Here is a 13,666-nt window from a genome sequence, read left to right as displayed (position 1 = left end):
AATCTAAAGAAAAGACTTTTATAACATGGCTGGACAAAAATAAAGTCCATTCTAAGCTAGCAAGGAATGAAAATTCGCATAAGTTGCAGAATAATATTAGATAAGTGAGGAATAAAATTTGCATCTACATTTAATATGTTTGCCTTTTGAGAACGAGTGGGTTAAGCAACAATTCTCACCAAGGTAACTATCATCATAGGAAGCTGGAGCCACGTCCGTCTGTTTTTCTCGCGCCAATTTCCTTAGAATATCCTTGAATGAGTAATTTGCAATGATATCGGCAATACTGGCAATGATCACCTGACCTGTGTTCAAACAAATGAATACATTAGCTGAGCGAATGCAAGAGGCAGGCCCTCCTTGGGCAGAATCTGAATAACATATCCTCCCCTGAAAATAATCATGGAATTGCTTGCATTTTTGATGATGAATTTTCCCACCTGCCAAACTGCAAGGTAAAGCTGGTTACAGCTGGATAGAACTTTCTATTCTGTCAGAAGAACCAAAGATGAACTACATAATTTTATCTGTCTTCCCAATGCCTTCGCAATACATACGCCATCTCCAAATGGGAAAAATACCTGAATAAAGACACCTGTTGGCAAAATTTATGGATAAAAATTTTTTAAAGATTTTATTTATTTATTTGACAGACAGAGATCACAAGTAGACAGAGAGGCAGGCAGAGAGAGAGGAGGAAACAAGCTCCCTGCTCGATCCCAGGACCCTGAGATCATGACCTGAGCCGAAGGCGGAGGCTTAGCCCACTGAGCCACCCAGGAGTCCCTGGATTAAATTTTTAATCTGGAACATTGTGGCTAGAAGAAACATCATCTAATTTTGAGATCACCTAGCCAAAACATGACTTCTTATAGGTGGGGAAACTGAGGCCCAGAGAGCATGAGTGATTTCCCTCAAGTCATGTGGTTTTGCTTTCAGGGTATTTGTCATTACAACCAAGGTCGTCTTTGGCATTCTAAGAAAATTTTTTGTGTTCTCACAAAATACAGATTAAATCTAAATCACTTAATTAATAGATTGTGAAATCTATCAGTTATGTAAGAGAGGGGCTTACATAACCTTCGAGCCCTTTATTTGTTATGCTAAAATTTTTATGCTAAAATGTATACATAGAGAATAAATTATGACAATGGGAGGCTATGAGGTCCAGTGAGATCCAGAATTTTAGAAAAAAAAAAAAAAGGAATCCATGGCTGCCAACAATGATATGCTAAGAACTGGCTAATATCTCCCAAATAAAGTCACTATTAAAAGTCCTGAAATACGATCATATTGGGGTGGTCAAATAACCAGAAGATGGCCAGCAATTTTCCACCACAATTTCCATGCATTCCTATATTTATAATGGACATCTAAGGGACAAGTGTGATCTCATGCTTTTTGGGAGAAAACTGGAGAAAGAATTTCAAGAAACTAAAATTTAATATTAATATTAGCTTGAAAGCCAAATTATTCTTTGGGAATTTAGTGATGATTCACAGTCTTTCTGTTTGAAGTCCAAAAGGAATAAAATTATCAAATCTGACCATAAATATTTCCCAGTGACTGTGCCTGAAATGACTGGGAACAATGTCTACAGAATTTGCCAATTTTTTCTGGTTTAAATCTAAATACCCCCTTCCCACCTCCCACGTACACACTGCCTTTGTCTGTTTCCTTTAGCTGCTTCGATATACATTATAATCTTAAGCCTAAATAAAATTTTACATTACCTATCACAGACAACGCTTCCAAATCTCCTTGGTATGGTTACTTTTAAGCAAATCATCAGTATCTGACATTTTAACTTAAGGAAAGGAAAAAAGTATCTAATCAAGTGAATTAGATTGATTATCTAGTCAAATGAATTAGAAGAAAATCTTTTTAAACACACATAATTTTTACTTTATAACCATCTGATGCATAAAATACAGTTTTTCAATTTACAAAATAATTTTTTAAGACTGAAATGTTAATTATTTGATGTTCATAGTTGTATATATATATATATATGAATGAAGCTTAACAGTAATTTCACATACAATTTTATCATAAACCCATCTCCCAGATCTCTTCCATTGGTTTTTAAAAAAAAATTTTGTAGGTTTTTATTAATTTATTTTTTATTTTAATTCCAGTATAGTTGACACACAGTGTTATATTAGTTTCAGGTATACAATGTAGTGATACAACAATTCTATTCATTACCCAGTGCTTGTCAGAAGAAATGTACTCTTAATCCTTTTCACATATTTCACTCATCCCTTGCCCCCCGCCTTCTCCCCTCTGGTAACCATCAACTTGTTCTCTATAGTCAGAGTCTGTGTTTTGATTTTTCTCTTTTTTAAATTTGTTCGTTTGTTTTGTTTCTTAAATTCCACATATGAATGAAATAATAGAATTTGTCTTTCTATGACTCACTTATTTCACTGAGTAATATACTCTCTAGATCCACCCATGGAGAGGCAAATGGCAAGATTTCATTCTTGTTTATGGCTGAGTAGTATTCCATTGTTTATATACCACTTCTTCTTTATCCATTCATCTCTTGATGCACAGCTGGCCTGCTTCCAAAATTAGGGTGTTGTAAGGAATGCTGAAATAAACATAGGGGTGCATATACCTTTTTGATTTAGTGTTTTTGTATTCTTTGTGTAAATACCCAGTAGTGAAATTATGGGATCATTTGGTAATTCTATTTTTAATTTTCAGAGGAAGCCTTCACAGAGGCTGCACCAGTTTGCATTCCCACCAAAAGTGCATCAGGGCTCCTTTTCCTCCACATCCTTGCCAACGTTTGTTGCTTCTTCTGTTGTGATGATAGCCGTTCTGCTAGGTGTGAGGTGATATCTCATTGTGGTTTTGATTGTCATTTCCCTGATGATTTGTGACACTGAGCATCTTTTCATGCGTCTTTTAGCATCTGTGTGTCTTTGGAGAAATGTCTGTCCAACTTTTCTGACCACTTTTAATTGGAATATCTATTTTTTGGTGTTGAGTTGTGGAAGTTCTTTATATATTTTGGATACTTATTCTTTGTTGGGTTTATCATTTGCAAATATCTTTTCCCATTCAGTAGATTGTTTTTCAGTTTTGTTGATTGCTTCCTTTGCCATGCAGAAGATTTTTATTTTGAAATAGTCCCAATACTTTATTTTTGGTTTTGTTTCCCTTGCCTCAGGAGACATACCTAGAAAATGTTGCCATGCCCAATGTCAGAGAAATGACTGCCCGAGCTCTATGGTGTCAGGTCTCACATTTAAATCTGTGATCCATTTTGAGTGTATTTTTGTGTATAGTGTCAGAAAGTGCTACAATTTCATTCTGTGGCATGTAATTGTCTAGTTTTCTCAATACCATTTTTTGAAGAGACTTTTTCCCATTGGATATTCTTGCCTCCTTTGTTGAAGATTAATTGAGTTATAATCATGAGTATATTTCTGGGCTCTCCATTCTGTTCCATTGGCCTATGTGTCTATTTTTGTGCTCGTCCCACAGTGTTTTGATTTCTATAGTTTTGTAGTATAACTTGAAATCTGGAATTGTGATACCTCCATTTTGCTTTTCTTTTTCAAGATTGCTATGGCTAATCAGGGCCGTTTGTGGTTCTGTACAAATTTTAGGATTGTTTGTCCTAGTTCTGTGAATAAATCCTATTGATATGTTATTTTTTGCCATTTTAATAACTTATGCGTCTTGGTGTGCACCTCCTTCCATTGATTTTACTGGGGACACCCTGTACCTCTTGGATCTGGATTTCTGTTTCCTTCTCCAGATTTGGAAAGTTTTCAGCTATTATTTCTTCAGATAAATTTTCTGCCCCCTTTTCTTTCTCTTCTGGGACCGCTCTAATGTGAAAGTCATTATGCTTGATGGTGTCACTGAATTCCTGAAGTCTTTTCATTTTGCATTACTTTTCCCCCTCACTTGTCAGCTTGGTTTCTTTCCATTGCTCTGTCCCTCAAGTCACTGATCTGTTCCTCTGCTTCCTCTAGTCTATTATTTATTTCGTCTCATGTATTTTTAATGTCATTTATTGAGTTCTTCATCTCTGATTGGTTCCTTTTTATGTTTTCTATCTTTTTGATAAGGGTCATTGATGTCCTCCACTCGTTCCTCAAGTTCCATGTGTATCTTTATCATTACTACTTTAAAGGTCTTTATTTTTTTTTTTTAAGATTTTGTTTATATATTGACAGAGAGATCGCAAGTAGGCAGAGAGGCAGGCAGAGAGAGGAGGGGATGCAGGCTCTCTGATCCCAGGATGCCGGGATCATGACCTGAGCTGAAGGCAGAGGCTTAACCACTGAGCCACCCAGGTGCCCCATATCATTACTACTTTAAATTCTCCATTGGGCATATTATTTATCTCCATTTTGCTTAGGTCTCGTACTGTGCTATTTGTCCCGTTCTTCCATTTGGGACATAATCCTCTGTCTCCTCATTTCGTCCAAATCTCTGTGTCTGTTTGTGTGTACTAGGAAAGTCAGCTACATCTCCTGCTCTTGAAAGTAGTGGCCTTATGAAACAGAGGAGCTCGACACAGCAGTGTCACTGGTTCATGAGAACCTGGCACTTCAGAAGTGTCTCCTATGTGTGTTGTATCTGCCCTTCTGCTGTGGCTGAGCTACTTTTCCTTCAGTCCAGGCATCCACAGTGACTCTCTTTGCCTGTTGTGGGCAGGGTTTGGTCCCTCTGCTGTTAGTGGGCCAGGCTGGGGCCTCCTTGGGCTTGAGTTGAGTCGGTCCAGGCGTCTGCCAGAGATGCAGCATCACTGAACTTTCCCCATGTTGTTGCCTGAGAAACTCTCGCTGGTGGGCACAGCAGTGTCTGTCCCCCACAGCAGGTGTCTGCCCACTTCTGGGGCCACAGTCTGACAGGTGTGTGTGGTTACCTTTTCCTCTCCCCAGGCCAGGAGCCACTGTGGAGTGCTGCTGGCCCCTGTCAAGGCTGCTGGCACACTGCCAGGCTGGTGGCACCACTTTGGATGTCTTCTGGTCAAGAGTGTTAAAGGAGTGGATCCTCAAAGTGCACGGGGGCAGGAGGCAAAGCATTAACAAGTGTTTTGCTGGTCTGTGGGAGGGGACCTACCAAGGGCTGGTCTGGCTGGAGGGGGACAGATTGACGGAAGTGCAAAGGGTGGGCTGATGGTGTGAGCAAGTTCGGTAGTGAGTGTTGGCAGCACCACCACGCTGCAACGTGGCGTGTTTATGCTGGGGGTCTTGGGAGGAAATAGCACCTGTCAGCTCCTTTCTTTCTGGAGAAGTTCCCCAACTGTCTCTGCTCCGTCAGCACACACTGAGTTTAGTAGCCAATTCTCCTTCCTGTGGATCCCAGTTACTTTACAAACTGCAGCTTCTATGCTGTATCTCCCCAGGGGCTGTTTATTGTGCTGTCTCTTTAGAGAGGGACTCAGTTTCCTCTTGCCTGGTTGGTGCTCTCGGAGCCGAGTTCACTGATTTTTAAAGTTCCAGGTTTTAAGTCCCATTGGTTATAAGAACTCATGAAAGGCAGTCCCTCTGGTTTGCAAAGCCAATATAATAGGGATTTGTCATCCCCCTGAGGGATCCCTGACATGATAGCCTATTTCCCTCCCTTCTCTGGCCCTGCAGTGTCCTTCCCTCCCAAGGACAGCCCCGGGGGTCTGGTTAGCTCCCTACCGCATCTTCGCCCTACCTCCCTTCTTCAGTATGGTCTCTCCTCTACAGTTAGTTGTGGCGTTTGTTCTGCCAATCTTGGGGCTGTTTTCTGGGTTATTGACACTGATGGGAGTGTTTTCTAGTTGTATCTGTGGGACAAGGGGAGCTTCAGGTCCTCCTACTCCAGCATCTTTTCAGACTCCCAATATTTATACTCTTCCATTGGCTTTTTAATATGATCTGGTGTCTACCATTTTAAAAGAAAAACTTCACTCAACTATTCATCTCTCTCATAGCCTACTCTTATCTTTATCCTAAATGTTACAGCCAAAATTCAGCGAATATTCTCCATCATTTCTCCGTAGGCATCCCATCCACACCCATGGCTTTACTTGTTACCAATACACAAGTGATGGAGGTTTGTATTTTAGCCTAGATATCTTCTCAGACCTGAAGCCCGTACATCAAAACACTAATGTGAAAAGCCTTTTATATCTCAAACATTTTCATATTCAACAAAACCAAAAGCAAACTCATAGTCTTCCCTCTCCATTCCACTCCAAACCTGTTCTCATCTCAGTGAGTGGGACCCACGTATACCCACGCAAATGCAAAAGTCAGAAAGTTATACTGGGCATCCCCCCCTCCCTTCCCCTTCCCTCACCCTCACATATCCAACCCATTAGCTAGGTGGCCTGTTTTCCCTCCAAAGCATCTCTCTAATTTCTCCTCCTATTCAATCTGTACTATTACTTCTCTAAGTAGCAAGCATCTTTAACTAAACCTTATAGTTAGTTTACCTTATAAACTTATAACAGACTTATCACTTTATAATGGCTTTGTGGATACCTCACTTTGGCCAACTCTAATCCATTTTCCACATAGCGTCCAGAGTGATCTTTTCAAAACACAGATCTGATCATAGCATCCCATGCTTAAAACTCTCCAACCATTTCCCATTATTCTCAAGACAAGCACCAATGTAGCTAAGGCCATCTATTTAAACTCCTGCAATCTACCAGGGACTTCTTATTGTTTTCAGGATAAAGACAAAGCTGCTTACATTGGCCTGTAAGCCCTTCATGGCCAAGGGTCCTGCTCCATACCTCCTCAGCAGCTCCTCCCCGATCTCCTGACTCTGGTCACCCTGGCTTCCCTTCCTCTCACCCGACTGTTCAATTTCAGATCATAGAACTTTCCCATATAGTCCCTTCTCTCTTTGCTAGTTACCTCCTAGCAAAGTTCAGATCTCCCTTAGGGGTTGCTTGCTTTCAAGTTAGTTGACCTTATGGCAGCTGCTGGCCTATGTAACACCTTTCTAAGAATTAGGAGGCATCAGCCTGTGCAGCCTGCACCTAGCTCGAGGCTCCCTAAGCAGAGCACAGGTTGTAATTTCAGTCACAGAGGACAAAACATCTGCAAGGGCCATCCTGGGAGAAGCTTTCTCCATTCTTAACGGCTCCATCATGACATACCTGTCCTTCACGGCAAGGACCATGTGCGGAGTGTCTCGTACTTGGCACGAGTGCTGGACGAATGCCCGCACCTTCCCCCACGTATTAACCTTGTGAGGGTAGGAACAATGTCTGTCTTTACTCATCACCGTATCCCCAGCATCTGGCACAAACCCTGGCACGGCCTCTGTAAATACTTGGTGAATTAATGAATTAAGTTGCAGCAGTATCTTAAAATATCATTTATATAACAATGTTCAAGGGGTAATGGTAGCTCAGTCATTTGGGGAATTATGAACATGGATAAAAAAAAAAGAATGTAATAAAAGGTTAACATTGGATTGTTCCTTGTACCTCATCTCCTTGTTAGTAACAACAAATGGGCATTTCTTCTCTGCTAGTGGGACGTACCTTGCCAATAAAAGCTTCCTGGTCCTCCTACTATGAGGTCTCCATTCTACAAAACAGAAACAGCAATGATTAGAAAAGGAAAACAGACTTTTTAAAAAAAATTAACATATAATGTATTATTTGTTTCAGGGGTACAGGTCTGTGATTCGTCTGTCTTACACAATTCACAGCACTCACCATATCACTATGCTCCCTGATGTCCATCACCCAGCCACTCCATCCCTCCAGACTTTTTTTTTAAGTGATAAATCATTGTGAATAGGCATTGCTCTAACAATTTGTTAAAAAAAAAAAAAGCAATTTTTAAATGAGGCCCTTCTATCGGAGGCATACAGCTCATTTTATTTCCTATTCTTGCTTTCCACTATTTAGTGTGTTAACCTATTAAATAATTTTCATTTGACTCCATTAGCTAAGTTGAATTCTCTTCCTTGAGGATATATAAATTCGGTGCTCTGGCACTGCCTCAGGTAAGCAAAATATATACAAGTTTAATGCTGTGTAATTTAGCAGATATGATCTTTTGAGCTTTGGCCACAAAAAGAATATTTGGGTTCTATTTATCTCAAGGCCACAGTAATGCTTATTTTATCCATACATCTCTATCCAGCCCCCTCCCTCCCTCTCAGGAGAGAAAGTAAAAACTCCAGACTAGCAAATACAAATTTTTCCTTCTCTTTAAAACCCTACCTTCCAACCTCTCTATCCTTAACTTTCAGTGGAGGGGAAAAAAGGACAATGATAAAAAAGGCAATGAACTTTGTATGCGAAATAATTTTTTCTATACTATTTTCATAACGATGAAATCTTTGTCCCCTCTTGTCTTACTAGGCATCTCTGTTTTTAATTTTGTGAAATCTTTGTCCCCTCTTGTCTTACTAGGCATCTCTGTTTTTAATTTTGTGAAAGGATGTGTGAATTTTGACACTAATGTTAAATCTCATCAGTGAATTATAGCTACGAGATAAAGCGATTTATTGATTCTTGTGATTTTTTTTTTTTTTTGGAAGCACATTTTTCTCACGGAGTTTTTGAGATTTTTTTTCATTTAAAATGACTATCACACACACACACAAAAGTAAAACGACTATCACAAGAGATGGAAAGAAAGACTGTTGCTTTTCCTCATATGTATTTCTCTGCTATTTTAATAGTTTGTCATCTACATAGATTAATGAAAATAAAGAGCAAAGAAAAATATTTGAAGAAGTTGCCCAAACAGGCCAGATATATACCTTAAAGGTTCTTTTGGTGGTGGTGGTTTATGGGGCTGGGGATGGGAGTGAGAGACAGAAGGCCAAAAAAAAAACAAAACAAAACACAAAAAACAAAAAAACCAACCAAACAAACAGATAAAACAAATATTAGAAGCTACAAGACCAATGGCATTCACCTTATAAAAATCCAGACTAAATCCTGCTTGGCAATAACCCTGGCCTTCTGGATCAGCATTACCTAGAGTGATCAAAATATAGAAATGTTATAACATCATCATTTCCAAGCTATATTTTAATAACCAATTCAGGATATTCTGTTGTTTTCTCTATAGACTTCTAAATTTAAAATGACCAATATGTGTTTTGTATTTTTTAAATTTAATCTGAGTGAGTTCTGAAATATATTTCCAGTTATTTTCATGTCCTAAATATCATTGAGATTCTGTAGTAAGATCACTAGGAATAACGTCCCTTGGAGCCATTATATTTGGGTTTTACAACTCATGTTTGTTTGAAGAAATAAACTCTCCTTCTCTCAGCTATGTTCTGCATTGCCCAAGTGGCAGTAGTGTTTTTCCGAGCTGCCTGCATGTTCTGTGGGAAGCCACACGTGTCATTCCTAAGGAAATCCCTTGAGAAAAAGAGAGGTAAACACGGGCACCTGGGCAGATGCTTTCTGCTGAGGACACCAAAAGGACTCCAATTTTAATGATCATCAAAAGGAAATTCATTTGAAATTCTTTTTTTTTTTTTAAGATTTTATTTATTTATTTGACAGAGAGAGATCACAAGTAGGCAGAGAGGCAGGCAGAGAGAGAGAGAGGAAGAAGCAGGCTCCCTGCTAAGCAGAGAGCCCGATGCGGGGCTCGATCCCAGGACCCTGGGATCATGACCTGAGCTGAAGGCAGAGGCTTTAAACCACTGAGCCGCGCAGGTGCCCCTGAAATTCTTCTATTATCATGAGTTAGGTACATTTGGAAATTGTATTTTTGGTCACTACGAATTGTATGGGTACATTGGAATAACAGTGTTTTCAAAAGAGAAAGCCCTCTAGTAATGGCTTATTTTGCACTCTGTCCAATATAATTCACTTACTGAATGTCCAATAGGTCTTTATCATACTGTTTTTAAGATTATGGGCAGGTCAGGGGCGCCTGGGTGGCTCAATGGTTAAAGCCTCTGCCTTCGGCTCAGGTCATGATCCCAGGGTCCTGGGATCGAGTCCCGCATCGGGCTCTCTGCTCAGCAGGGAGCCTGCCTCCTCCTCCTGTCTCTCTCTCTGCCTGCCTCTCTGCCTACTTGTGATCTGTCTGTCAAATAAATTAAAAAAAAAAAAAAAAAGATTATGGGCAGGTCAACCAGTGGATTCGTAGGAGATTGTTAGAAAGTTTCTAGGAGATTAGGATCAGGAATTTAGTACTGTCTACAGCTTTTTAATTTTATTTTATCTTATTTATTATTTGACACAGAAGGAGAGAGAGAGGCAGAGCATAAGCAGGGGGAGCGGGAGTGGGAGAAGCAGACTCCCGGCTAAGCAGGGAGCCAGATGAAGGGCTCGATCCCAGGACCCTGGGATCATGACCTGAGCTGAAAGCAGACACTTAACCCCCTGAGCCACACAGGTGCCCCCAGTCTACAGCTTCTAAAGTGCTTAGCATAAAATCAAAATGTAGTTCAGTTGAGGGGGCATCTCAATCATTATGTAGCTTGGTATGAACACGCAAATAATTACTCCTTTTTTTTTTTTTTAAAGATTTTATTTATTTATTTGTCAGAGAGAGAGAGAGGGAGAGAGAGCAAGCACAGGCAGACAGAATGGCAGGCAGAGGCAGAGGGAGAAGCAGGCTCCCCGATGAGCAAGGAGCCCGATGTGGGACTCGATCCCAGGACGCTGGGATCATGACCTGAGCCGAAGGCAGCTGCTTAACCAACTGAGCCACCCAGGCATCCCAATTACTCCTTTTTTATCAAGGATATTCCTGAATGGAAACTAAAATAAGAGCAGGAAAGGAAATGGACACCATAGGAAAAATGTATAGATGAGGTGTGCCTGTTTCAGAAGATTTTTGATAGATCTGGCCTTTCTAGCTTTTTCTAGAATGTCTTCTGTTTTTTTCTTTCTGTGGTTAGTCCTTGGATAATTTTAGCATTGTCATCATCCATTCTTCTCCAGATGCCCCCTGTATATTATAATACACTGTTCTATCGAATACATGCTATTTTTTTATGATAATACCTGTTTTTAATTCTAACGTCCATTAATGTCTTGTGGGGTTTTTTAAAAGCTAAGGGTTTTTTTCCCCCAGCTTTATTCAGGTATACTTAATATACAAAAAACCCTGTATATTTTAGTATGTGCATTTTGATAAATTTGGACATTGGCATACATCCATGAAACCATCATCAAAATCAAAGTAATAGGGATTTCTATCACCTACAAAAAAAATTCTTGTGTCCCCTTGTTTGTTTTTTTGGGTAAAAATATTTTAACATGAGATTTACCCTCTGCAATGTTTAAGTGCACAACATCTTACACTGTATTTTTATGAAATTTCTTCCATATTTTAAACTATATTTTATGGTTCATAGTTCTGAATGCCATAAAGTTCCCTAAAGTTTCATCTGTATAACTTCTGATGTCTGGGTACCAATTTTCTGAAAGTTCATGTGTGTAAATGTTTCTATATGAATACCTGATATATGATTATGTAAACATGTATGTGTAATCTTGAGTATATTTGAAAATATATTTTTCTAATGCACAAACTTCTTTAGAAATCCATTTTAAAAGCAAGTCTTTCTTTCATTTTTAATATTGTAAATTATTCAAAAAGGAAGAAATAGGACCATTTTGGGAAATTATTTTCTTCAAACAGGAAACTGAAAAAATTAAGAAAAATACTCATTTTTTTATGAAACTCATGGAGAAAATAACCAACTCCAAATATTTATTTGAAGCAGTGGTAAGAAGAGAATGTGAGGTGATTTTTTTTCGTAGAGTTGTTCATGAGACCTAAAAGAATCTATCTTCCTGGAACTTTGGAGCATCTGTAAACCTTACAATTATGTCCCAGAATGAACTCAGGAATCCAGGGAATCATGCTGATCACTCACTACTGTTTGTTGGAAGACCGCATGTAAATAATCCTCCCCTGAATTATGAATGATCTAAGAGCTGTAGGCATGTCATGAATATGAATGGGCAGGTTAGTTCCCATATTACTTAACCGATCAGTGGGGTATGTTTGTGGTATGGAATGAGCATGAGAGAGTTCTTTAAATTCTCTTTTGAAAATAATATTGCTGATGTTCCTTCTGTGATATTGACCATATGCTCCTGAACAAGCTGGCTTTGTGTTAATGAACTGTGAACTCCCAGGGGAAGGACAGGAAGTCCGCTCCTTGAGTGAATTTAAGGAGGAAGAAGTATTTGTAGTAAGAGAGTGACCACGAGGAATATGAAAACTATAGCTGTGTACTAGAGTCGAAAGAATTTTTGGCAATTTACTTAGCTATTCTGCAATTCCACATAACCTCCATATTTACCTTCGTCAAGTTGTTCTTTTATTTAGGAAAATAAACAGTAAGTAAATTAGCATCATAATGTGCCCGTGTCACTCAATACACAGGAGGGCTACAATTCTTATTTTCAGAGAAAGGCTCAGGCTCATATCTAAGTGCCATGTGCTCTGTTTTGACTTGAGTGCAGAACAAGAGGCAGTGACAAGTTATATAAACGATCACCCCCCATGCTGGTTGAAGAATATGATAGATCAGCAAGGCAAGAAGAGTGTGAAAGTGAAAGACGGACTCATCATTGCAGCTATATATAGTTTACTGTGCTAGGGAAGCCTTTGTAGCAAGTCATGAAAATGTGATATGAACAGGACTGATGAAACACATTCTGTGTTAAATCTCAGCTCTGCTATTAGTTTTCTAAGTAAATCCAGGATTTTATTTCTCTCTCTACCTGACTTTTATCTTTTTTTTTTTTATTATTGATTTGACAGACAGAGATCACAAGTAGACAGAGAGGCAAGTACAGAGAGAGAGGGGGAAGCAGGCTCCCTGCTGAGCAGAGAGCCCGATGTGGGGCTCGATCCCAGGACCTTGAGATCATGACCTGAGTTGAAGGCAGAGGCTTAACCCACTGAGCCATCCAGGCGCCCCCCCCCCCCAACATTTATCTTTACCGTAAAAGAAATGGCCTCACACTGAACCAAGGAACACAGCACCGTGAGTGGGACATGACTCAAAATATGCCTTTGTTGGCTGTTGCCTGTGCCTGGGAAGCTCCCTCTTGCCCTCTCCAACAGCCATTTGCCAAGAGAGCCCTTCCTGTGGTCCTGTCTCGAAAAGCTCCTCTCCTTACCCAGGCAGGCCATGTCTGTCCCTACTCGCTTGCCTTATTGTATTTTTTCTTTACAGCACTTTTCACTATCTGATGTTATATTTATTCTTTAAAAAACATTCTTTTCATTGATATATAATAGACATATAACATATTATTATTCCAAGGTATATAACATCATGATTTGCTGTATGTATATATTACAAAATGATCACTACAGTAAGTCTAGTTAACACCCATCACTATAGATCATTATAAATTTTTTCCTCATAATGAGAACTTTTAAGGTCCCCTCTCTTAGCAACTTTCAAATATACAATACAGTATTCTTTTTTTTTTTAAGATTTTATTTATTTGACAGATAGAGAGATCACAAGTAGGCAGAGAGGCAGGCAGAGAGAGAGGGGGAAGCAGGCTCCCTGCTGAGCAGAGAGCTTGATGTGGGGCTCGATCCTAGCACCCGAGATCATGACCTGAGCTGAAGGCAGAGGTTTAACCCACTGAGTCACCCAGGGGCCCCTACAATACAGTATTCTTAACTATAGTTATCCTGCTGGACTTTACAGCTCCTGCACGTCTTTATCTTATAATTGG

General features: G+C 39.5%; 1 protein-coding gene across 2 annotated transcripts in view; it reads right to left on the bottom strand.

Annotated features, from left to right (window-relative positions):
• Positions 1-13,666, bottom strand: part of LOC111155529 (integrin subunit alpha 8) — a 172,199-nt gene that overhangs the window by 132,992 nt on the left and 25,541 nt on the right. For both annotated transcript variants that reach the window (XM_022515700.1, XM_022515701.1), the window contains exons 5-7: positions 8,898-8,959; positions 7,505-7,550; positions 180-305 (exon numbers count right to left, since the gene is read on the bottom strand). In XM_022515700.1, the coding sequence (XP_022371408.1) occupies positions 180-305; positions 7,505-7,550; positions 8,898-8,959 (234 nt within the window). The remainder of the gene's footprint in view (positions 1-179; positions 306-7,504; positions 7,551-8,897; positions 8,960-13,666) is intronic.

Source organism: Enhydra lutris, unplaced genomic scaffold (assembly GCF_002288905.1).
Source record: "Enhydra lutris kenyoni isolate GAN:26980312 unplaced genomic scaffold, ASM228890v2 scaffoldscaffold42, whole genome shotgun sequence".
Lineage (NCBI taxonomy): Eukaryota > Metazoa > Chordata > Mammalia > Carnivora > Mustelidae > Enhydra > Enhydra lutris.
Note: the sequence above shows the minus strand (reverse complement) of the source record. Positions and strands in the feature narration are given on the sequence as shown.